Source organism: Carcharhinus amblyrhynchos, chromosome 28, assembly GCF_965287045.1.
Source record: "Carcharhinus amblyrhynchos chromosome 28, sCarAmb.v2.hapA, whole genome shotgun sequence".
NCBI lineage: Eukaryota > Metazoa > Chordata > Chondrichthyes > Carcharhiniformes > Carcharhinidae > Carcharhinus > Carcharhinus amblyrhynchos.
This window is the reverse complement of record NC_137351.1, coordinates 21725600-21751979: the sequence shown is the minus strand read 5'-3', so window position 1 is coordinate 21751979 and position 26380 is coordinate 21725600. Positions and strand designations below refer to the sequence as shown.

The following is a 26380-nucleotide window of genomic DNA, read 5'->3' as shown; positions in this document are numbered from 1 at the left end:
GGCCCTCACTGGGCATTAACTGGAATTCAGCAGCTTTTATATTGCTGTTTATGTTACATTAGTGCCAGCAGGATGGTGGCATCTTGCTGCGAGCAGCAAATTGCCACATTTACTGAGGCCAGACACTGGGGTTTTGGGGGGGGGGGGGGGGGGGGGGGTGGGGGGCGCTGCTGGCTGGCAAAAGACTGGCACATCTTGTAACTGATCTGAGTAATTCTGACAAAAAACTGCTGGGTTCATCAGGAGCTGGAACCATGAGCAAAGCACCATCACATTAAACCAACTCCATTCCACCTAATAGTTGCTATAGCAAATAAAACCTGGTCATCTCAATCCCAAATTTCAGTATGTGAAGAATTAGTATAGACTGCAGATATACAAAAATTCCACTGAGTAATAGGGTAAGAAAAGACAGAACAAGAAATTAACAACCCAGTAGGTCAGTAAAGCTCCCCACTCCTAAACCAATATTTTAAATTACTCAACAGATCACCTTCCATTATTGAAAGAATCATAGAATCCCTGCAGTGCTGAAGGAGGCCATTCAGCCCATTAAGTGACAATAATCCCACCAAGGCCCTAACCCCGTAAACTCAAATATTTATCCTGACATGAAGGTGCAATTTACCATGGCCAATACACCTAACCTGCATATCTCTGGACTGCAGGAGGAAACTGGAGCACCCGGAGGAAACCCATGCAGATACAGGGAGAACGTGCAGACTCTACAGAGTCACCCAAGACCAGAATTGAACCCAGGTCCCTGGAGCTGAGAGGCAGCAGTGCTAACCACTGTGCCATACAGTCTGCTACTCCGTATTGGAAAAGGCCACGTAATTGGTATACAAATTAATTTGAATGAATCACCAAACTAACTTGAGCAGGAATTCATGCCTCTTACAAATGTGGTTTCGCTAACCAGCGTCTCCCTGCTGGCACACAATCTAATAATAGGTATACAGCTATTCACTGACTACTTTTCTTTCTCCTAGTTTTCACTTCACCTACAGAGCTGGCTGCTGAAGAGGAGTCAAAGTTAAACAGGAATTACTGGATGCTAATAGCATCCAACGACAAATAAATGTTACGCTCAAGGTCATTCAGAAACACATACCACTCTTCCAAGTTGCATCTTTTGAATAATCTGTATACTGACCCAGTTTCTTTGGCAGGACATTACACAGGGCTATCAGCTCACAGAGTCCGACGCCACAGAGACCAATCTAACAGCTATTTTTGGAGACTGCAAGTGAAGACAGTACAATATTGAAGGGCTGCAGAGCAGGATTACTTTTCTGGCTGTACTGAGGCTGGATTTTAATCCCAGTCCTATTAAAAGTGCCCACCTTCATAAATGCAGCAAAAATTGTGAAGACTTACTGAGAACTTGGTCGAATCCATTGCGTTGTTCTGGTTTCGTGGTTGACAAAGTAAGTTCTCCCCAGATTATCCTGCTTCTCTTCCCAGCCATTGGGCAACGCAGGAGGTGCTTGGCTATGGACAGACACACTCTGTTGGTCCAGAAATTCCCAGCCAGGCTACAGAAAAAGCAACATTAAAGTGTGAAGAAGCACTTGTTTTGACAGCCAATGTAACATTTCTACATCAAAGAAAAGCTTTTTTATAGTGCCATTTTTATAGTGTGAAAAAATGAAAAATATTACAGATCTTCAGAAACTTATTTTTCTTGTCACACACAAAATGCTCACTTTAAAAGATGAAAAAATTACACAGAGCCATAGTGGCTCATTTAATACCTTAAAAACTGAACTACAAATTATCTGGTCTTTGGGTTTCATTTAAGTTTCTTATCTGAAGACCAAAATACATGAAGTTGATGCCTTCTAATATAATCTGCAATTTGTGCAGATTGGTGTTGTTTATTTGGATGAGCAGATGTACATTTGGATGAAAATTTGGGAATATTTGGATGAGCGCCTAAAATACCATAACATTCAAGGAAATGGGACAAGTGCAGGAAAATGGGATTAGCGCACCTTTAGTGGTAGTTGTTGTCAGAACAGATGATGGGCCAAAGGGCCTTTCTGCACCTTATGACTCTGATTTTTTGTTTAATTCATTCGTGTACATGAGTGTCACTGGCTGACCAATATTTACTGCCCATTCCTAGTTGCCCTTGTTCAGAGGGCATTCAAGAGTCAACTACATTACTGTGGCTCTGCAGTACATGTAGGCCAAATCAGGTAAGGGCAGCAGATTTCCTTCCCTGAAGGACATTAGCGAACCAAATGGGTTTTTTCCAACAAATCGACAAAGGTTTCACAGTCATGGGTAGATTCTTAATTCCAGATATTTTTTGTTGAATTCAAATTCCACCATCTGCCGTGGCAGGATTTGAATCCAGGTCCCCCAAAACATTAGCTGAGCTTCAGGATTAATAGTCTGGCAGTAATATCATCAGGCCATCGTCTCCCGTTTAACACAGCGATGAGTAGCAGGAAGTAATTTCCCCACATGGAGAGAATACTGTGGTGAGTTGTACAGTTGCAGCAGAGCAAACACAAAGAAAAGAAAATGAGATGATTCACTTTGGATCGTTTCTGTACGTCTCCTGGGGCGGTGCAGCTATACTGACGGATGTTTGCAAAGACATGAAATGCCTGTTGATGAAACTAGAAAATGATGTTTTGCATTTAGTAGAAAGTTAAGACAGGAGATTAAAAATGACTGGGAGTCAGCAGAACGGGGGAGGAGAAATAAGAAGTAAAACAAAACTTCCAATAAGAAATTGGATTGCTCAATCATATTAAAAAGGAGCTAGTTGTTGTTGCAACGTTTGGGTTTCCTTCGCAAGGCAAAATACAAAGAGCAAACTGATTTTTTTTTTTAAATAAAAATTTGACTATAAAACCTGGTATGCACCTGGACCAGTGTTGTGACTTGATTAAAAAAAAATAGTTTATTAGGAGCAGATGGCTTGAACAGCAGGGTACAAACGTGAGCCATGAAATAGCAGTATCCAACAGGACAAACTGATACCCACAGTGATCCTTGTGCACAAACACTGGAAATACAAAAATAAAAATTCTAATTTTTGAATAAAAATCCAAAACAGCAATTTCAAGAAAACTAAATGGAACTGAAATGGTTAAACCATTTTTTTCGCAATTGCTAAATTTATTGGTCACAAATAAGGCTTACATTAACATTGCAATGAAGTTACTGTAAAACATCCCATGTCGCCACATTCCGGCACCTGTTTGGGTCGATGCACCTAACTGTGGGAGGAAACCCACTCAGACACGGGGAGAATGTGCAAAGTCCATACAGACAATGACCTAAGCCAGGGATCGAATCCAGGTCCCTAACGCTGTGAGGCGCAGTAAAAGTCTTACACCACCAGGTTAAAATTCAACAGGTTTATTTGGTAGCACAAGCCACAAGCTTTCAGAGCACTGCCCCTTCATCAGGTGAGCAACTCCCACTCACCTAATGAAGGGGCAGTGCCCCAAAAGTTTGTGGCTTGTGCTACCAAATAAACCTGTGGGACTTTAACCTGGTGTTGAGAGACTTCTTACTGTGCCTACCCCAGATCAACATCGGCATCTTTACATCATGGCTGTGAGGCAGCAGTGCTAACCACTGTGCCAGCCCAAACAATCAAAAGTTTAAAGTTTATTTATTATTGTCACAAGCAGGCTTATATTAACACTGCAATGAAGTTACTGTGAAAATCCCCGAGTCGCCACGCACCAGCGCCTGTTCAGGTACACTGAGGGAGAATTTTAGCCTGGCCAAGGGAAAGCATTTAAAAGAATGATCAGAAAATCTCCATTTACCTCCAGTTCATCAGTTTGTTCTGTGTTATCTTCTTCAGAAGCATTACTCTTTGGCAGATAGGTCATCTTTAATCGAAGATGTCCCTTAACCCTCGATTTATGACTGCAGAAAATACAGCAGAAGCAGTAATTAATAACAATCAAGCAACTTTGGTCCAAACACGGGTGATATTCAAGGGGGCAAAGCAGAATAAATCCCACTTTCCATAGTTGTATTGTCCTTTCTTCAAAAAAAAAGTTTCTAAATATAATCACTTATAACCAAAAAGAGTGCTTTATAGCCTCATCATAGATCACCAAGGCTGCCTTTCACTCATCTAGATAATTATTTCTACCATGGCAATTCCTATAGCACAACGAAAAATTAAATAAATAACTATCTTGGCTTTAAAATCACACGTGGAGCCAATTAATCATTGGGTATGCCAAGATTTCAGCCCCTGTGCTACCTCAGAGGGGGAGGGCAGATATGAACCAGACTCCATGTTGAGTGAATTCAAAATTAGTAAGCGGTGGAGACGGCAGTTCCTAATGGCATTTTAATTTGAAGGCAACTCTTTCTTTTAAAAAAAAAAGGGCAAGTTATCTTGAGGGTCATGAAGCTAATACCTTGGTCCATATCCAGGCGTATGCATTTTAGTTTGGTTTGTCGCAGCCGTATGAATTTAGTTCCAAATAGTGGAATTTGAGACCGGCCAAATGATTGACTTGGGAGAGAAAGATGACGAAATAAGGACTGACGCAAGGAGAAATTTCTTCCCTGAGAGAGGATGATGGTGAAATCTTCTGGAGTTACCTATCGCAGAGGGCTATGGAGGTGCCATCACTGAGTATATTCAAGACAAATATTGATAGATTTTTAGATCTTAAAGATATCTAGAGATACGGTGATAATGCGGGAAAGTGGTATTAATGGCCACAATCTGCTTGAATGGCGAAGCGGCTTCAGGGCCCAAATGGCCTGCTCCTGTTTTCAATGGTTCCAATTCAACACCTTGAACCTGTTCAAACATTTATTCTACATTGTTAAAATATTGCTTCTAGTCAAGCACTTTACTCCCCAAATCTTCCAGGAGTGAGGAAGTAGTGCCCACGTTTTATACCGATCCGTGTTTAGTTGGCTGATCACAGGGCAAGCATTTAGATGAAGTGAAACACCACAGCAAGCAAGGCCAGGGCTGGAAATGGGATTAGAATAGATAGGTGCCCGATGGCGGGCACAAGCACAATGGGTTGAAGGGCCTCTTTTTGTGCTATTGGCTTCAAGTATTTGTATTTTTTTAACTGCATAGGTGCCACAAGGATGTTAAGACAGTATTTCAGGTGTAGGCTAATAGGGCTTTGTGACTTCTACTCCCTTTTGTTTTAGTCCTCTAAATATAAAAGGGCAATGTTCTATGAGCCTTTGTAATGATTCTCCCAGCTGCGCATGACGACATTCTAATGATCTACGTATATAGATTTAGTCTTCTTGAACTTCCATTGCTTATCGTTATTCACCAGAAAAGTACTCTGCTCCAACCTTGGGTCCAAAGCAATGAACCACACATTTTCCTCCACTGAAGTTTATTTACCAGTTTTGCTCATTCACACAATCTATTAACAATTGTATGCTTCAACCTATACTGCTTACAGTGCTCTCTAATTTGCATCACTGGCCAACTAGGATATTAGGCTCTTTATCCCACGTGGCACCTATGCAGTTAAAAAATATGAATACTTGAAGCCTGACACATCTCTCTTTGGTACAGCACCGGTCATGTTCTGTGTGGGTGCAAGCCTACCAGCTCTACTCTGTCAACTGCCATTCAAGTCAATCTCCCAACTCTGGTCAACAATTTGTCCTCAATTCGCTTCAATGAGTTTCAAATGTGCCTAGCGGTCTCTGACGAATGACTATATTGGGTAGATTGCAGAAGCCCACAGGCTTTCTCCTGTCCAAGGTTATGGACTGTCACCATGGTAACGCAGTGTGAAAAACAGACATCCGAGTGAAGTACTGCCCGACACCCCAAAGGGCCACACCTCAGTAAGTAGTTAAGACTCCAGGTAGGAAATGAAATCGGGCAAAATATCAAAATCTCTAAGTTTCTCGTTCAAAATTGCTTAATTCAAATTATCTGACAATTCAATTTTTCAAGTATTAAACTATTTATCAAAACTGCTCATTTCAAATAACTGTTATTTATAATTTTAGTGCCAAGAACTTACTTGAAATTAATTATCAGGATTGAATTCTGTTTGTATCTCAAGGGACATGCTGAAATGAAGGAACTGTGGATAAGAATCATTTTCTTTCTTGCACTGGTGCTCAGTATTTTATTGGTTAAGCATTAAGTGTTCGTATGGAACTGTTCTAATGTGTCTGCGACAGTGAATGAGTTTGAGACAGTGAATGAGGTAGGTTTAGGATTGGCCTCAAGACAGCCAATATTTCAAATAGCTCACATTTCTTTAGATCAGCCTCTAGAAAGAGCGCAGAAAAGATTTACTACGATGTAACCAGGGCTTGATGGTTTGAGTTACTAAGAGACCGGATAGACTGGAACTCTTTTCCTCGGAGCGTAGGAGGCTTAGGGGCGATCTTATAGAGGTCTATGAAAAAATGAGGAGCATAGGTTAGCTGGACAGTCACCATCTTTTCCCAAAGGTAGGGAAATCTAAAACTAGAGGGCATAGGTTTATGGTGAGAAGGGAGAGATACAAAAGGGTCCGGGGGGCAATTTTTTTCCCCCCCACAGAGGGTGGTGAATGTCTGAAACAAGCTGCCAGAGGTAGTAATAGAGGCAGGTACAATTTTGTCTCTTATTGTGGGCCAAACACAGACAATTGGGACTAGCTCAATGGTAAAAAAAAAGAGCAGTATGGACAAGTTGGGCCATAGGGCCTGTTTCCATGCCATAAACTTCCATGACTCTTTAATTTGATTGCATTTTCAGAAATACACCTGAAATGTCACCAATGTCAAAAAAAAACCAACATTGACAGTGACAGCAGCTTTTAAGTGTCTCTATTAACTTTTTGGCACAACAATTAATAGCTTCTGACGGCTTGAAACACGAGTACCGAAGCATAACAGGCTTGATTGGGTACAAAGCTAAAGTTGTGATCCGCTATTTTGACTTTTGCCAGCAAAAGTCAAATCTAAATAAGAATCCAGGTGGAACAGCAATCACACAATAATTACAAAGCATTTCGTGGAGGAAAATGAAGCCATGGTCCACTGTACATCTGTGTTAAACTGAATACTTCCATTTACCTTCTGGGATGAAGAATAAAATCCTTGAATGTATATGGTCTCTCCAGGTTTGGATTTTCAGTCTGCAATTACAAAAAGATATCCATTAATTCTGAGATACTTGTTTCAGTTTCAATTACATTTTCCTGCTCCGTTCCTTCTATTTCTTTCCGTCCAAGTACTCATTTGCACATATTTTTCTTCAACCGGCAGAGTCATGCAATCCAATTTGTAGGTTTCTGCACACAATCTGCCAACAGCATCTTAACAGCTCCACAGAATGTGTGTAAACTACGAGATGAAGGCGGCGATGGGTTTTTGCCTGGTCCCGAGGTGCGGTAACCTAGACTCAGTTAAAAACTAACACAGCACAAGGCACATTCGCATTAATGGTGACAGAATCATTAGGCACCTGCGAGGCTCTCATTACTTACAGCTTCCAGCTGAGCTGCAGATATTCCAACTGTCTGCAGTTTGAACAGAACAAGTCTTTATCCTGCTTAGTAAGTTAAATGTCAGGCTTTTTTTGCCTGCAAGACGAGGTTACTTCCTTCCCACATTACTGCTTTACTTGGGCCTCAGTGTAAAGTCGTTAAGCAATTGGCTAACTTGCTGCAGCGAAGGGAATGTTGTGTGCTCGCCAGAAGTTTAGGAAGAGCTGCAGCATAACCTCAAGAGTCTTGGATTTGACCTCAGTCAAAGCTGTTTTGTTTTCCTGGTTTGGCAGAAAAGTAACAACGATACATCTCAAGCCGCCCAGTGTGGTTTAAATATTTTAAAGGGAAAGAATGTGTGCGAGGTGAATGGTGAAAGAGAATTATTTCCTCTCTACTTGTTGACCCCATGTCAACAATGAGCATTTTAGTGTCTCGCAGTAGTTATAACTTCAGAAAAGCTCCTCCCCTGGCACAAGGAGGTTCTTCTGGCTGAAGGGGTAGGGCCCCCTGCCTCTTAGCCTAAAAGCTCCAAGCTCAAGCCCCACTCGAGGGTTTCCCAGCCATGGGAGGAGCACGAATGTGGTTAAATCAGGTTGATAATCAGCTTCCTCATCCCTCAGATACCTCCTCAAAATGTTTCCCAAAAGTGAAAAAAAGTGTGCCAAAAGATACCATAAGACACAGGAGCAGAATCAGGCCACTCGGCCCATCGAGTCTGCTCCACCATTCAATCATAGCTGATTTTTTTTTCTTATCCTCATTCTCCTCCTGCCTTTTCTCCATAACCCCTGATCCCCTTATTAATCAAGAACCTATCTATCTCTATCTTAAAAACAGTCAATGACCTGGCCTCCACAACCTTCTGCGGCAAAAAGTTCCACAGATTCACCACTTGCTGGCTGAAGAAATTCCTCCTCAGTTCTGTTTTAAAGGATCGTCCCTTTAGCCTGAGGTGGTGCCCTCTGCTTCTAGTTTTTCCTTCCAGTGGAAATATCCTCTCCACGTCCACACCATCCAGACCTCACAGTAACATATAAGTTTCAATAAAATCCCCCCTCATCCTTCTAAACTCCAATGAGTACAAAACAAAGAAGCAAACTTCACTGGTTTAGCTTGTTTCACTTCTCATGCTCATCCATTAGCCCAAGAAAGATTGTGAATTTAGTATTAAATTGTAGCTGGAACGTTCTAGAGTTTAATACGGGGAGAAGAAGTTAGTGTTGAGGGCTGAAAGGTTGTGATTATTTCAGGCTGAAGAATATTTGTTATTGGCCTGGATTCATTAAGTAGAAAAAGTATTCCGATCCTTAAGATATCGGAGCAGAATTAGGCCAATCAGCCCACCGAGTCTTTTCGACCATTCAATCATGGCTGATATGATTCTCATCCTCATTAAGCTCCCTTTGACATGTTCTTCTGCCAAGATAAACAACAACAAAAAATCTTTGGAAATACTCAGTCGGTCAGGCATCTGTGGTGAACTAGGATGCCAATCCTCAATCCTTCAGTCTCTACTGAATCTGCTCCAATGACAGCAGAGGTTCCATATTCTTCCTTCTCACCAGCCCAGGATTTCCCTCCATTGGTCCTCGATGAAGTCTATTCCATTCCCTATGTTTCAATTGCATCTGCCCATCCCATCATCAACTCAGAAACAAGGTAGGGTCCCCTTGTCCTCATCTTCCACCTCACCACATGGCAGGTTATCCATACCCTTTCCTCTGTCCCTATACTCTCCAATACCCTGAGAGCCACTTGCCTATTTTCCCAAATTCAAATCCCATTTTCCTCCCCCTGCCAGAGACCCAACTTGAGCTCAGCTGTTTGGGACACCTTGCTGTAAATCAGCCAATCCTATACTGCAGGGAAAGCAGGTTCCCTGTCTCTCTCAGGAGTATGCCGGGAACAGAAAACAACATTTAAAAGTAGGACTAATTGACTGCGGGTCAGAAAGGTTGGCAGGAGTCAAAAGACGCAAAACCTTGGGGGATACCAGAAAGAAATCTGGGCAGTTGTGGGGGTTGGGGATGACAGAGCAGACATAACAAAATGGGCTGAATCATAAAAGATAGAATGATACAAATCCAAGTGAAGTTTAATCTTGGTTTCAAAAAGGCATAATCCCGCACTCCAAAGCATGCAGGCACATTACTGTCTCTGCACCAAGCAAGCAAAGTGGAAGTCAAGTTCTAAATGGGAAACTACACTGGATGGAGACATTTCTCTTCCCTCCACTGGGACCCAAGAGGCTAATGGCACGAGCACACCAACTAATATCCAGATATGTATGGGAAAGAAGAAAGCACTCAGTGGTGGGAGTGAAAGAGGAACATCACAAAAATATGAAAAAAATCAATACTTTAAAAATACACATGCATGAAATCCACTAAAGTTTCCAGATTTTTCATATCCCATTTGATAAATGAATGCAGGACCACTGGACACAAATTGCTACTTTTTTTTTTACACATCTCTTTGCTGAAATTAAAACTTACCGGGATATGTTGAAGTGGGATGTCCACCAAGCCCAGAAAATCATCCCTGGTCTACAGAAAAAGAGAGAGAAGGGGAAAAAGAGAAATTAAACTAGTGTAACTGTCTAAACTTGGTTGCCTTTAGAATACACAATAAATGTCGCTCCAGTTAGTTTCAAATACCATGAACATTGCCTCACCTTGGACTACACGAGGAAGTAAATTCCGTACGTGGTAAATAGCTTACAACAAGTAATTCCTCAAGGCTAAATTACATAGCAGCAACATTATATATCCTAACCTTTATGAGCAAGCCTCTCAACACACCAAAGAAAACATCACCTAATCAGGTCGCCGAATCACCCTGGGCAGCAGGAAGCCCCTGGACTGGGTCAAATGCCAGTCTTCCTCAACCCAATATTTCTTATTAAGTAAAAGCTGGCAAGTTGCAAGACCAGTGCTGCACCTAACCCACTATGATTTCTGATGGGCAGATCAGATTAAAATTTACCATCTTTCAACATTAAAAAACATCTGAAATGTCCCATATGCCATCCTTCAGGACCAGCTATTTGTCTTAATGTGACTTCAGAACACAGCAGGAAGCAAAATTTCAACCGGAGAGATTCACCGCTGTTAGCTGTGAAAATATTCAGAAAAATTATATTCTATGTATATATGAAAAAGAATGCGTACGTAATACCACAGTCAATCACAAGTTGTATTTCAAACAAATGCGCCAGCGATCTGGGTTCGATTCCCAGCGTGGGTCACTGTGTGGAGTTTGCACGTTCTCCCTACGTCTGTGTGGGTTTCGGCTGGTTTCCTCCCACAGCCCAGAAGACGTGCTGGTTAGGTGCATTGGCCATGCTAAATTCTCCCTCATTGTACCCGAGCAGGTGCCAGAATGTGGCAACTAGATGATTTTCACAGTAATGTCATTGCAGTGTTAATGTCAACCTACTTGCGACTAATAATAAATAAACTTCAAAACTTTAAGTAGCCACCGTATGCAAGGAGACTGAACTACTGGAAGTGCAGCATATTGGGGCACTGACTGGTGGCACAGGGCAGTTGAATGGCAAATCAATTGGTGCATTGCCACCAGACCCCAATGATGAAGAATATCCAAGGGTAGCAAAGTATTTGCCTGTGAGTTCATATTCTCATCAGCAGCAACACAGCTGCAGGACAAGAAAGTGTTAATTTGTTTTATTTGCATTGACTGGTTAATGGAAGTGTCCACCAGGGAGCTGTCCCTCATCACACCATGGATAACATCAGCACTGAATTGAAGGTAAAACCACAGAGGGGCAAGTCATTTGTCCATGCCAGATACAGGATCCAAATATCTGCAGTTTCATCCACTGCTGTGTTCCACCGTCTCTATTTGTGGCTCCATCAAAGCTTCACTATCTTTGCACCATCGACAGAGCCATTCTGAGATTGTGCCACTCTGCGGTGATGCACGTATGGATTACACTTGTGGACTGCAGCCCCAATCTCAATCACCAAGCTATGTATTATGGATTACACTTGTGGATTGCAGCCCGAATCTCAATCATCGAGCTATGCATACACATTGCAGTGTTGAACTTCAGAACATGAGCACAGATATGCTTGCAGTACTACTTCTCCCCAGCAGAGGATGCTAATGTACTTTTGTGGAGATTAAACCATAACAGCTACATCTATCTGGTGAGGAATTCTTTACAAGAAAAGCAAAAACTAAACTAGTAAAATCCTGGATAAATAACATTATTATTGTTCCAACTTGGCAGTGAAAAATGGCTTCTCAGTTGTGCAGATGGTACTTGTACAGTCAGGGAGAAAGTAATCTGATCCAGCATTTTGATTTATCTAATTCAAAAACAGCTTCAATTCACTCCAGCAACAACATGCATCAAAGAGGCTCCATTAACATAAAACTCCCGCGGGCACTTGCAGAGGAAGATTAACAAACAAAATTCATTCCAAAGCTGCTTAAGGGGACATTGAGGACAGCACAGTGGTTAGCACTGCTGCCTCACAGTGCCAGGGACCCGGGTTCGATTCCCAGCTTGGGTCACTGTCTGTGTGGAGTCTGCACATTTTCCCTGTGTCTGCGTGGGTTTCGTCTGGGTGCTCCAGTTTCCTCCCACAGTCCACAAGACGTGCTGGTTAGCTGCACTGGCCGTACTAAATTCTCCCTCCCCTGAACAGGCACTTGAGTGTGCTGACTCAGGGATTTTCACAGTAACTTCATCGCAGTGTGAATGTAAGCCCACTTGTGACACCAGTAAATAAACTTTAACTTTCGGGCAATGACCAAGATCTTTGTCAGAGATATGGGTTGAGCATCTGATGTAGACAGAGGGGTTTGGGGTGGGAATTCTAGATCCCGAGGCTTTGGCAGCCAGAGGTATTGTCACCAGTGGCAGAGCGATCAACCGCACGGAGATTCAACTGGAGAAACGCAGGTCTCTCAGAGGACTGTGGGTCAGGAAAATATTACAGATACATGAAAGGATGAAAAAAAAATAAGGATGAGAGTTTTAAAACAGAGGTACTACTTAACCGGGGAGTGGGGGGGGGGGGGGGGTGCGCGCGCGCAACAGCACGGACGGAGATGATGGACAGTGTGGTGTGAGTTGAGACACATCAGGGAGTTTTGGATGACCTTAAGTTTATGGAGGGTAGAACAAGGAGAACTTGGCACAGAGCGTGTCTCACGGGAACAAAGGCATGGATAAAGGGCTTCAGCAGAAGGTGCAGGGGAATGTTAGAGTTGGAAATAAACATGGTGTGGATACAGGATCAGCTGCTGATCCCGGCCTCAAATATAGGCAGAGAACAGCCCAGTTCAGCCTCGGACAGCTACCAGGGATAGATCTGATGGCTCAGGAGCCAAGATGATGGCTTCAGCCCTCCCAATACTTGGTCAGAAGAAATTTCAGCTTATTTAGTACCAGATATCAGATAAGCAATCCAAGACTTGATTCTTGTCACATGTATTGGTATACAATGAAAAGTACTGTTTCTTGCGCGCTACACAGATTAGAGCATACTGTTCATAGAGAAAGAAAGGACAGGGTACACATTGTAGAGTCACAGTCATAGCTAGGGTGTAGAGAAAGATCAATTTAATGCAAGGTAGGTCCATTTGAAAGTCTGATGGCAGCAGAGTCAGTTGGTACATGATGTCAGACTTTTGTACCTTCTTCCCCGACAGAACAAGGTGGAAGAGCGAATGTCTGGGGTCTCCTTAATTAGGATGGCTGCTTTTCTGAGGCAATAGGGAGTGTAGGCAGAGTCAATGGACTGAGACACAGTGAGGAAGGGGAGTCAAGATGGTGACTAGCTGCGTGCCATCAGCTTACAGATGGAAACTAATGCTGTGCTTTTGGATTACATCTCCCAGAGACAGCTTACAGATGGGAAATTGGGGTGGTAGGGGCAAGCATAGATCCTTCAGGGACATGCAAGGTAACGCTGCAGGGATGGATTAGCGAATTCTTGGCAGGTGATTCCCCGGGTTACTGCAGTATAGATAAGAATGGGATCAGGAGTCAGTTTCCAGCAGAAAAACTATATATCTTATCGCACACTTGCTGGCCTTGTACCCAAAATCAAGTCAACAAAATGAATCGCCTGTCATCGGCACTGAGATATTTCAGACCACAAACATGCGTTCCGAATATAGAATAATGCTTTCACAGGGATACAGCTTTGCAATCATTATTACCTTCAATAATCACTGGGTTGGTACCAGGATTTTAACAAGATGTAAAAAAAATTGTTGTGTACGAATGGGGCATCAGGTTTAAATTTAAAAAACGCAATGTACCATTCTTACACAACAATTTTTTTTACATCTTATTAAATTCCTGGCACCACACAATGGTGGTTTATGGAAGCCAAGTCACTTAAAAAAAAATAAGCAAACAATTTGCCAATTTAAACATCTTAAACTTAACCAAACAAATTGGACCTGTCTTGGTAGATTGCATTTGTTCCAAATCCTGTGCAGTGCTCCCACCAGTATCAAGTCTGGCGAACACCCTACACCAACTTGCAGTGCTGAATTAGCATGGCCCAGCGAGCCATTCCCATGGTCCAGTTTCAACAGAACCCTCTGTTGTATCCAACCTCACCTGCCAACCCCTCGAGCTTGGCAAAGCTGACAAGACTGCTTCAGGAGAGTGGACCCAGCTGATAAGACAACAGTACAAAATGGGAAAGGAAAGCGCTAACCACCACCCACACCATTTTAATACGACTGAATTAAGTTACACTGTTACCAGCATTTTAGGGGGGCGCATTCCACAAAGCAAAAGCAGCATTAGCAAAACGTAGTCTCAACAGGAGTGCAGTGGGACACATGAACTTCTCCAAGTGTAGCATTCCATTGGTTGTATTAGAGACAGAAATAAAACTGCAGGATACTAAAGTACCAATTAAAGCATATTGAAATCAAATTGAACTCTGATTTACTTCGGAAAAAAAATCTGGGCTCGTTCCCCCTCCCCCTGAAAAAAAAAATCATTGAATCATCGAATCCCTTCAGTGTAGGAGAAGTCATTCAGCCCATTGAGTCTTTACTGACCCTGGCTCTCTCCCCCCACCCTTTTCCCTGCATCCCCACACATTTACCATGGTTAATCCATCCAACCTACACATCTTGGGACACTAAGTGACAATTTAACATGGCCAATCTTTGGACTATGGGAAGAAACCGGAACACCCAGAGGAAACCAATCACAAACACAGGGAGAATGTGTAAACTCCACACAGTGACCCAAGCTGGGAATCGAACCCAGGTCCCTGGCGCTGTGAAGCAGCAGTGCTAACCACTGTGCTAACAGCGCAACTGCCAATTGCCTTTTCAAATTCATGCTGGCAAGTTCCTTCCTCCCACATCCAGAAGGCCCGATTTCCCACTCCCCTTCTTTCTGTTTACTGAAGGACATCGGTGTGCAAGTTTGACCATCGACGCCTTGGAAAGTGGGGGCAGGCGAATGTCACAGACCTAGCAATCCTGAGATCCAGACTAATGCCCAGGAGGCATGGTTCATATCTCACTATGGCAGTTGGTGGAATTTAAAATTCAATTAGTAAGTCTGGAACATAAAGCTAGTCTCAGCAATGATGACCACGAAACTATCACCAGTTGTGGTAAAACCCCATCTGGTTCAGTGAGAACAGAATCATGGAATCACAACAATGTAGAGACAGGCTATCCGGCCCCTGGAGTCTGCACCGTCTCTCAAAAGAGCATTCCACCCAAGACCTTTCCTCATAAATGCCACGCATTTACCATAGCTAATCTACCTAACTACACATCTAATGTCCTTAAGTGAAAGAAATCTGCTGTCCTTAACTGATCTGGCCTGCATGAGACTCCAAACCCACAGCAATGCTGGATGACTTCAGCTGCCCTCTGAAATGGCCTAGCAACCTACTCATTTCAAGGGCAATTTTGGACAGGTATCAAATTGTGGTCATGCCAGAAATGCCCACAAAAGAATAATATGTCGTTCCTATAAGAACAGGGATCAACTTTCACACTGAATGGACCAGAGATGTGGGTGGTTACCAGTCTTGCCAACCACCAGACCTGCTTCGTGTGGGCATGTCTCAAAACTCCCAAAGGGTTCAAAATTGATGAGGAGGAAGTGTTGAATAGACAGTCAGTCCTGAAAGCTGACAAAGCACCAGGAGCAGATGAGATGCACCCAAGAATATTGAAGGAAGTGAGAAGGGAATTTGCACGGACACTGGCCATCATCTTCCAGTATCAGGGGAGCTGCCAGAAGGCTGGAGAATTGCAAATGTTACGTCCTTATTCAAAAAGAAATGCAAGGATAGCCTCAGTAATTACAGGGTCGGTAGCCTAACTAATGGGCAAGCTTCTCAAAACAATTGTTCTGGATAGAATTAATCATGTAGAAAAATGCTGTTGATTAGGAAGACTCTGTCTTGTTGAAAGAGTAGAGCAGAAGACCAGTAAAGTGGCTTTCAAAACCATTTTTTGTTCTCAATTCGAGGGACATGGGCGTCGCTGGCTGGCCATCATTCATTGCCTATCACTGATTGCCCGAGAACAATTCAGAGTCAACCACAATGCTGTGGCTCTGGGGTTATACGTAGGCTAAACCTAAAGGGCATTAGTGAATCAGATGTTTTTTTTTCCAGCAATCGACAATGATGTCATGGTCACCAGTAGATTCTGAATTCCAGATTTTTTTTGATTGAATTCAAATTCCATCAGCTGCTGTGGCAGGATTCGAACCTGGGTCCCCAGAACATTTGCTGAGCTTCTGGATTAATTGTCTAGCGGTAATTCCATTGGGCTATCGCCTCTCCATATTATTGGGCCTGGAATGAAATGATCATTGCCTTCTAGTGTTGTACATGGATTGAAGAGACATATCAACTTTGAGGTTCCATTAATATTAAGTCAACCTGTTGAACTTCATTTTATAATTAGGCAAACTATTTTAAAGAGATCACAAGATGGGGCAGAGAGGTTGTACACTGCAGCTCCTGCCAGTTGCACTTTCAACAGAAAGACGCAAGTTCCAGTTTCAACCAGGCCACCAGGGAAAATGCTGAAAATATACCAACCACTTCTCAGAGATGGGAGGAGCAAGTGACCTCAGTTGCACTCTCAGAACTGTAGGATTATATTGTTAACAGACACACGAACAATGAGTGAGAGTTTCACATCATAGCTCAGCTTGGGACCATTGTAAAGACCCATTAAAAAAGAGAAAATGGCAAAATTAGATTCTTTATCCCAAGCTTCACTCAAGTGTCACTCCTTCAGTCACCAATTCTATTTGGTTAATGGAGGGTGTGAACATACCAGAAAACAAAAATTCAGTCATAACATACAAGTTGTTGAGAGTACCTCTTGCATCATGGGATCTCAAATGCAGCGGGAAAAATCTTACTGGCTCATCATGCCAGTCGATCAGCCAGGGGGTGACAATTTTCTAATGCACTGGGAGATCAGGCGCATGCACAATGGCATCCTCTAGCTTTCAGCAGCCCACTTCCCAGCATGAATAGACACCGTCCACTCCCCCTAATGGCAAGAATCACACTTTGCCTAATTTTTTTCTCTAAGTGGTGGCATAAAATAGCACCCAAGAGCTCATCCAAAAAAACGGTTGCGATTCTCTCCCATTTTCATGCTCATTCAGCACTTAATTTTTTTGGTAAGATTGCCCCCAGGTTTTTTTTAAAAGAATGAAATGAAATAGGTTTGCTTGGCAGTTCCACGCTTCTGAATGCTGTGAAGGAGTGTCCTTCCCCTTACGAATGGTGGGCTCCAAGTGAAAACATTTTTCATCTCTGCCTATCGACCTAGCAGGGATCATAGCAAACAGCAGGTTCCCCTATCCCCAAACGTACACCATGAACAAACTAGAGAAAAACACAGGTCTATTTAATAAATGCAAGGTCAACAATTATGTGCTATCCCTTAAATTAGGCACTACTGAGAGCAAGTATTCTCTATACAAACACAGAGGTGATTACACAATATACAGTACACCCCCCTCCCCCTCCCTGTCCAATATTAAACTCCAAGGAAACAATATCCAAGGTGTGGCACACTGGAGCACTTGACAAGCCAGAAGCACAAGACAAGATTTAAATGATAACTATATTTTACTTTCAACTGTCATAATTCATTCTCCTCTGATGAAACAAGTTGTATAAAGGGCTGGTTCCAATAACAAAACAGAAAAATTCCAAGTACTCAGATCCAAAAACAGGAAAAGGTATAAAATTTTGAAAATACATATTCTTCAGTTAGTCGAAGGCAGCCAAATGCTGTGAAAAGTTTCCTCTCAGGATAGAGGGTGTGTTGTCTTTCAGAGAAAGAGAGAGAGTTTGGCACAGCCTTTCCCATTCAGTGGTAAGTGTTGGAGCTCATTATATTCCGAGAACTACTATTCGAGCAAAAGTGATACGAGTCTTTTCCCTCACCTCATGAATAAAAAGATTTGCACTTCACAATTTCAGAACATCTCAAAGTACTTTGTAGCCAATTAAGTCATTTTGAAGGGTGAACATTGGTGTAATGTATGAAATGAGGCAGCCAATTTGTCCACGAATAGCAACGTGACAGTGAGCAGATCATCTGTTGATGACTGAGGGATAAATACTGACCAGGATTCTGAGGACTCCTCCCTCGTTCTATTTCAAAATAGCATCATGAGATCTTTTACATTGATCTGAGAGGGGTGGGAGGGGGTGCAGGTGGGTCCTTGGCTTTGGAAAGCAGCACTTCAGAGAGTGAGGCAGTCCCTCAGTACAGCATTGAAGTATCAGCTTAGGTTTCTTGTGCTCAAGTCTCTGGAGTGTGACTTGAACCCACAATGACAAAGTCTGCTCAGCATATTGTTAGGAAAAGGAAGTACACACACTTTAAAATATAAACAAGTGTGCAGTTTCCAATTCATATGGCGAATAAAGGAAAAGGTGAGTCGATGTCTACCGCAAATCAGTCTTTTACAGCACTGAGACCTGTCAGTTATTAAAAAATTTGTTCTCAAGTTCTGGGTGACAGTGGAATGATCTGTAATTATGGCCCCATCTCTAATTGCCCTCGAGAAGGTGGTAGTGAGCCGCCTTCTAGAACTACTACAACTCATGTGGCATAGACACACTGCTGTTAGGGAGAGAATTCTGGGATTACGGCACAGTAGCAGCAAAGGAATAGCAACGTAATTCCAAGTCAGGATGGTGAGTGGCTTGGAGGGGAACTTGCTGCTGCTGTTACCAGGCACCTGCTATCCTGGTCCTTCTAGTTGGGAGAGGTTTTGGGTTTGGAAGGTGCTTTTGGAGGAGCCCTGAGCAGTTGCTGCAGTGCATTGTGCATTGACATTCTATCACTGTGCATGGCGGGTGGAGAGAGTGATATTTAAAGTGGTGGACGGGGTGTTGATCAAGCAACTTGCTTTATCTTGGACAGTGTTGAGAGTGTTGAGCTATACTTGTCCAGGCAAATGGAGAGTTTTCCATCACACCTCTGACTTGCATCTTGTGGATGGTGGGGCAGGCTTTGGGGAGTCAGGTGGTGAGTTACTCAACGCAGGATTCCCAGTTTAGAAGAGGAGACTGAGCTGACATCAGGACAGTCAGCTGAGTGTGTTTTGCTTTCTGATCAGAAGGGGCCAGCTATTAAAAAAGACATATTCACTGTGCAAGTACGAATGCTGCCCAGGCAACTAAGCCAAATGTGAAACTATATGCACCATAATTTAGAAAAGGTAGCTGTACAGTTTCAAGGACTCAACTTGTATTTATATAGCACCTTTAACTTTGTAAAACGCTGCAACACGTGAAATATATTGCAAAGTCTGACACCTGAGTGACTAGATATTAAGACAGGTGACTGAAGCTTAGTCAAAGCGGAAGATTTTAAGGGAGGTTTAAAAGAAAGAGGAAAAAGGTTGGAGAGCTTAATTATCCACCAAACATTGAACCGATACCAGTTTAAGATTGTGTACTAATGGATAAAAGTAAATTACTGCGGATGCTCGAATCTGAAACCAAAAGAGAAAATGCTGCAAAATCTCAGCAGTCTGGCATCATCTGTACAGAAGTTGCCAGACCTACTGAGACGTTCCAGCATTTTCTCTTTGTGTACTAATAGAGTTCTACAAACATGGTCCTCTGCCACATGATATAGATAGGCTGGAGATTTGAGCAGAGAAATGACAGATGGAATTCAATCCAGATAAATGCCAGGTGACGCATTTGCAAAGTCTAATGCAGGAAGGAAGTATACAGTAAATGGAAGAACCCCGAGAAGCATTAACACACAAGGATCTAACCGCATGGGTTCACAGTTTCCCAAAAGTGGCAACACAAGTGGATAAGATGGTCAAGAAGGCATAGGGCATGCTTGCCTTCATCAGACAGGGCATAGAGTATAAAAATTGGCAAGTCATGTTGCAGCTGCATAGAACTTCAGTTAGATCACACTTGGAATATTGCGTATAGTTTTGGTCACCACACCACTAGAAGGATGTTGCCTGGTTTGGAGGGTACTAGCAATGCGGATAGATTAAACAAACTTGGTTTGTTTTCAATTGATTGTTGAAGGCTGAGGTGCGACTGGATAAAAGTTTACAAAATTATGAGAGGCATGGTTAGAATGGATAGTCAGGGTCTTTTTGCTAGGGTAGAAATGTTAATTACTAGGGAACATAAGTTTAAGGTAAGAGTTCAAAGGAGGTGTGGGGGGCAATTTTTTTTTTTACACAGGGTGGAATGTGCTGCCAGAGGAGGTGATAGAAGCAGATACAATAGCAATGTTTAAGAGGCATCTTGGCAGATACACGAACAGGCAGGAAATAGAGGGGTATGGACATCGTAGAGGCAAATGGTGTTTAGTTTGGAAAGGCGTCATGTGTAGGCACAGGTCTGGTGGGCCAATGGGTCTGCTCCTGTGATACACTGCTCTCATAACCCAGTTTGAACATCTGTGATTGACAGAGGCAGTAGGCAGTGGTCAAGATGAGAAGCTTTCTAGCCCAGGCATGCTCCGTCTCCTTCTACCTCCCAGACCATTACCCACCTCAAGTCAGCTAACTGAGCAGAGTCTGAGGACAAGGGCTTTCTAGATTTGCACAGCTTTTTATCAGACCTGGTAATACCTTCAATAATTCAAGTTCTAATCGAAACTTAAAGAAAGGGCATTCAGTCTACAACAGGAACAATCTACAAGGATTTATTGCCTGTGTCGCCCAACCATCAGTTTTATTTTCAACAGCACACACACAAGGTGGACTGTGAGCAATTCCCAGTTTTAACACCATTACCAATTTGTCTCAAATAAAACTCGAGTCAAACACTAAGCCTCCTTACAGTCCATCCAGGATAATTTGGCCTTTATGAAAAGAACCTTCATACTGTAAGAAGCTTTAAGAAATTAAATGCGATTATGGCAATAATTCATATTCCCAGAAACATGCATTAGCAGCGATTGAGCTCAAGTTGCAGACTGGTATTTATCTTATGGCAGCATAACACTACTGAACAAGAACTGGCCAGCGCTCGAGTCCAACACTGCAAAAAAAAATCAGCATTTAATCAATTTAACAGGTCTTCAATCCACAAAACCTGCAAGGTATTTTACCATATGCAATAAGAATTAAAACATTTCAGTCAAATGCTTTAAAGATTGGGGTTTGTTCTATGGAGTGGGGGAGGGAATAGGTTAGAAAAAAAAGAGGAGAAATTGGTAAGTTTGAGGACAACAAGGAACGGAGGCAAAATCCTACAAATACACAAAAGTAAAGCCTCAAAGCAACCTGCTTTATTTCTCCCCTCCCCCCCCAAAAAAACACAACTGTTGCTCTGAAACTAAAACCGCTCCCATGGTTTGTTAACAATTCAGACCTGGGGAGGCTACAGAGGGGTCAAGAGATTGGAAATGGATCTCTGTACTTTCACCAAATTTACCCCTTTTTCCACGCCATCCTCACACTTCCTTTTTTAGCAAGGGGGCGTGAGCAGTTGCTGGCAACCATGGGCATTGCTATAATTAGCAGGCAGGAGTTGGACGGGCAATGTCAGCATTCCTCCATCCCCTTCCTCAGAATGAACAAACACTACATATGGGAAGATATATTGCTGACAGGTTGGAGGAACAGGTATCCTTGGAACTCAAGTCTGCGTCCTGGGGCTGTCGAGTTAGCATTTTGATTCAACTGCTTGGCAACATGATTGCTCTGAACCTTAATGTTACTGAAATTAGCTGATTTAAAACAGTATTCCAAGAAAATTGATACTCATGTTGTGCACCTAGCGCCTGTCAATGTATTTATTATTTCGACTTAGTTTTGGACATCATATCTCAGCAGAATTTCAGGGTAAATTCATGTTGTTGTTGTTCGTCCATCATCATCGATGAGGACCTCGACACCATTAGTCATTTTGAGGCTGGTTGCAGTGTGTCTGAAGAGGACTGATCAGGCCAATTCGGGCAGGGAATGTCCTGGCGTATATCGGGCAGACTTGTGTAGACGCTGTAGTTGTTGCACTGGTGGCTCTGGACTTGCGGAGCTCGCGCTTAAGTTGTGCTTCAGCAATACACCTTGCTTCGTAAGCTTGACAGCCTTTGTGGATGAGGCAGCGGCAGGTAAGGCAGTTTTGTGCCAGTGTTTCCCAGGTGGTCGTGTCTATGTCAAGCAACTTCAGGGAGGCCTTGAGTGTGTCTTTGAAACGTTTCTTCTGCCCTCCATTCGAGCCTCTTCCCGTAGAGAGTTCCCCAAAAAAGGAGCTGCTTGGGTATGCGCTCGTCTGGCATAAGGATAACATGACCTGCCCACCGGGTCTGCACTCTCACCAGCAGTGTGTGGACTGATGGTAGACTTGCTCTAGAGAGAATTTCAGTGTCTGGTACTTTGTCTTGCCATCTGATGCATAATATTCTGCTTAGGCAAGTCATGTCGAAGTGATTGAGCTGTCTTGCATGCCTTCGATACAGTCCACATTTCACAGGCATACAGGAGGGTAGTGAGTACCACGGCGCTGTAGACCTTCAGTTTTGTTGCTGGGCTGATTCCTCAATGCTCCCATACAGTGGAGCGCAGTCTACCGAAAGCCGAACTTGACTTTGCTATTCTACAGTTAACTTCTGTATCAATAGTCACTACTTGGGAGAGGGTACTGCCCAGAAAAGTGAACTAGTCCACTGCTTGTAGTTTCTGCCCTTTGATTGTGATTTTGGGTTCTGTGTACGGTGCATGAGGAGCAGGCTGATGCATGACTTCACTCTTTTTAATGTTGATGGTAAGTCCAAAGTTGTCACAAGCTGTGGAAAAGTTGTCCATACTGACTTGCACTGCTGCCTCTGAGCCAGTATACAGGGCGCAGTCAAAGAGGAAGTCTCTCAGAACAATCTCCTTCACTTTGGCAATAGCTTGAAGCCTCTTCAGGTTGAAGTGCTTCCCATCCACTCTGTATTTGAGGCTGTTTCCAGCAACACTGTCCCGGAAGGCATCATTCAGCATGGCAGTAAACATCATGCTGAACAGTGTGGGTGCGAGCACATAGAATAGTGGGTGGCACGGTAGCTTAGTGGTTAGCACTGCTGCCACATAGTGCCAGGGACCCAGTTCGAATCCCAGCTTTGGGGGGACTATGTGGAGTTCGCACATTCTACCCATGTCTGTGTGGGTTTCCTTCGGGTGCTTTTGTTTCCTCCCACAGTCCAAAAGACGTGCTGGTTAGGTGCACTGGCCATGCCAAATTCTCCCTCAGTGTACCCGAATAGGCACCGGAGTGTGGCGACTAGGAGATTTTCAACTTCATCGCAGTGTTAATGCAAGCTGACTTGTGACACTAATAAATAAACTTTAAAACTTTTGTGCCAAGCAGGGAAGGTCTATGAGAAAGTGCAAACCATTGCCAAAAGCACTGTGTGTAGAATTAAAGAAAATCTGTCATTGTCAACCTGGAAACAGGAAAAGCTTTTAGCAATCAGGATGATCAAGTACAATTTTACTGACTGAATTGGATGTGATTAGTAATGCAACAGCTCCTGTTGTTTTTGAAGTTATCTATTCATAACAGTAATACCAGGCATCCCGAGACAATTTGACCAAGCATTAAACATTTGTGATAAAAGCCAGGCTATATCCAGTCAGAGACAGAGCAACTATTGTATTTGTGAAACTCTATTACAGTGGCCTCATGCATTTGCACAAAGAAGGCTCATTTCAGGCAGAGCAGATCACTTATACAATGCACAGGGCATTTGACCCTGCTGGACCAGATTGAATCCGCTCAACCTGTTCTTACACTTGCAACAAGCCTTTGACAAGCCACTCTTTCATAGCTACAACCACCTGGACTCTCAAAAGGTGAATCTGTAGTCACACTGAATTGCAGCATCACCATTTCAAGGACCCCAGCAAAAGGGAAAACAAACCCTTCCCCTGTTCAGTGCCACAATGGTCTACATTGTGGTTTCAACATCCATTTGCAGGAATTATGCAAGAGTGTCTGACAGAGGAATTCACTCATTTACTTCTTGACTCAACACATCATCTTGGTTTTGTTGGGGAGGATGCCAGAGGGCAGTTATTGAAATGTCAAAGATTGCCTTCAACTGCTGCTGAACCTTGATAGAAGAGTTCGGCTTGTGCGGTAAATATTACAAGATGCACAATAAGTTACCCATCACAGGGTACTTGTTCCACATTATACCCTTTAGGTTGGAACATTGCTACACTCTGAAAACAAAAATCAAATGGGAATCTGGACAGGGACCCTCACCTTGGGCTTTTACTACAGTGTCATCTGCTGAGTTACACTGCCATTTTTACGCTGCTGCGCACCCCGTCACTACAGCAAAGCAAGATGAACAGTTTGTGTTTGCCATATAGCACCGGGGCATGAGCAATCAAAATTGGCTAGGATTATACCAGATCCGAGAGGCTGTTTTTGTCTGGAAGACTGAAAAAGCCAGGGCTCTATTCTCTAAAACAAAAACAGATTCAGGAGGATAGAGACCTTTAAGATTATAACACTTTTGATAGGGTAGATGTGAAGATATTTCCATCTGCTAGCAAGATGAGAGTTAGCAGCACAGTGGCTAGCACAGCTGCCTCACAGCACCAGGGATCCAGGTTCAATTCCAACCTTGGGTGTTTGTCTGTGTGGATTTTGTACGTTCTCTCCTTGGCTGTGTGGGTTTCTTCCGGGTGCTCCAGTTTCCTCCCAGAGTCCAAAAATGTCTGTGTTAGGTTGATTGGTCATGCTAAATTGACCCTTAGAGTCAGGAGTATCAGCAGGGTTACAGGTATAGGACCTGGGTGGGATTGTCATCGGTGCAGGCTTGATGGGCCAAATGGCCTTTTCCTGCACTGTAGGAATTCTATGATTCAATGAAATAGAAGATTGTCAAGAATAAATCCAATATTAACATACAAATTAGGAGTAGGCCTTTTGGCCCCTCGAGCCTGGTCTGCCATTTGGTCAGATAATGACTCATCCAACTGTTGCCTCAAGTCCACTTTTCTGCCTTTGATTCCCTTATCAATCAAGAATCTCTTTCACTCAGCCTTAAAAATATTTAATAACTCTACCTTCACTGCTCTCTGAAGAAGAGAATTCTACAGACTAATGCCCCTCTCCTTACTTGCATCTTAAATGGGAGAATCCCAATTTTTAAAATTGTATCCCCTAGTTCCAGTCTCCCCACAAGAGGAAACATCCTGTCAGAAACCACCCTGTCATGTCCTCTCAGGGTCTTGTATGTTTCAGTAAGATCACCTCTCATTGTTCTAAACTCCAGCAGGTATAGGTTCAACCTGGCCAACCTTTCCTCACAAGACACCCCTTCATCCAAGGAATCAGTTGAACAAATCACTGCTTCTAACGTAATTTCTTCTAAAGGGGACCAAACTGTACAGAGTACTCTCGATGTGATCTCACCAATAACCTGTATAACTGTGGAAAAACACCACTACTTTGATTTTCCATTTCCCTTGCAATAAACAATAACATTCCACTTGACTGATTAATTTTGATTTTATTATTGTCACACGTATGGGGATACAGTGAAAAGCATTGTGTGTCAAAATGTTCATACAGTGCTTAGGGGAGAAGGAAAGAAAAGAGTGCAGAAAAAGATCAGCTTAATACACGGTAGGTCCATTCATAGTCTGATGGTAGCAAGGAAGAAACTGTTCTTGAATCGGTTGGGCTGTGATCTCAGACATTTGTACCTTTTTCCCTACAGAAAAGGACCCCCCCACCAGGTGCATGGGATTCTTGATTACGTCGGCCGCTTTTCCAAGGCAGCGGGAAGTGTAGACAGTCAACAGATAGGAAGCTGGTTTGCGTGATCAACGGGGCTACGTTCATAATCTTTTGCAGCTTCTTGCTGTCTTGTGCCAATCAGGAACCAAACCAAGCTGTGATACACCCAGAGAGGATGCTTTCTATGGTGCATCTGTAAAAATTGGTAAAAGTGGACATGCCAAATTTCCAAATTGTGAAATCATTTTTATGCCTGCACGCTAACGTTTAGTAATTCATGCACTAGGATGCCCAGATCCCTCTGTACACTGAGTCCTACAATCTCTCTCCATATAAACAATATCTTGCTGTTCTATTCTTACTGCCAAACTGGACAAGTTCACATTTCCCCAGGTCTTACTCCATCTGACTAGTTGCAACAGAATGGAAATTTTCATCTTGAATCATAGAATCCCTACAGTGCAGAAGGCCGCCATTTGGCCCATCGAGTCTCCGACAGAGCATCTTTGCCAGGTCCTCTCCCCACCCTAGCCCTATACATCTACAGCACTAATTCCCTTAACCTACACATCTTGGGACACCAAGGGGCAATTTAGCCTAGCCAATCCACCTAACCCGCACATCTTTTGACTGTGTGCAATCCTAATCTGATGAAACCGT

General features: G+C 43.0%; 1 protein-coding gene across 4 annotated transcripts in view; it reads right to left on the bottom strand.

The window, feature by feature from the left end:
• Positions 1 to 26380, bottom strand: part of nedd4a (NEDD4 E3 ubiquitin protein ligase a) — a 132415-nt gene that overhangs the window by 35096 nt on the left and 70939 nt on the right. For all 4 annotated transcript variants that reach the window (XM_080214337.1, XM_080214338.1, XM_080214335.1 and 1 more), the window contains 4 exons: positions 9971 to 10021; positions 7060 to 7121; positions 3801 to 3903; positions 1381 to 1538 (listed from right to left, as the gene is read on the bottom strand). In XM_080214337.1, the coding sequence (XP_080070463.1) occupies positions 1381 to 1538; positions 3801 to 3903; positions 7060 to 7121; positions 9971 to 10021 (374 nt within the window). The remainder of the gene's footprint in view (positions 1 to 1380; positions 1539 to 3800; positions 3904 to 7059; positions 7122 to 9970; positions 10022 to 26380) is intronic.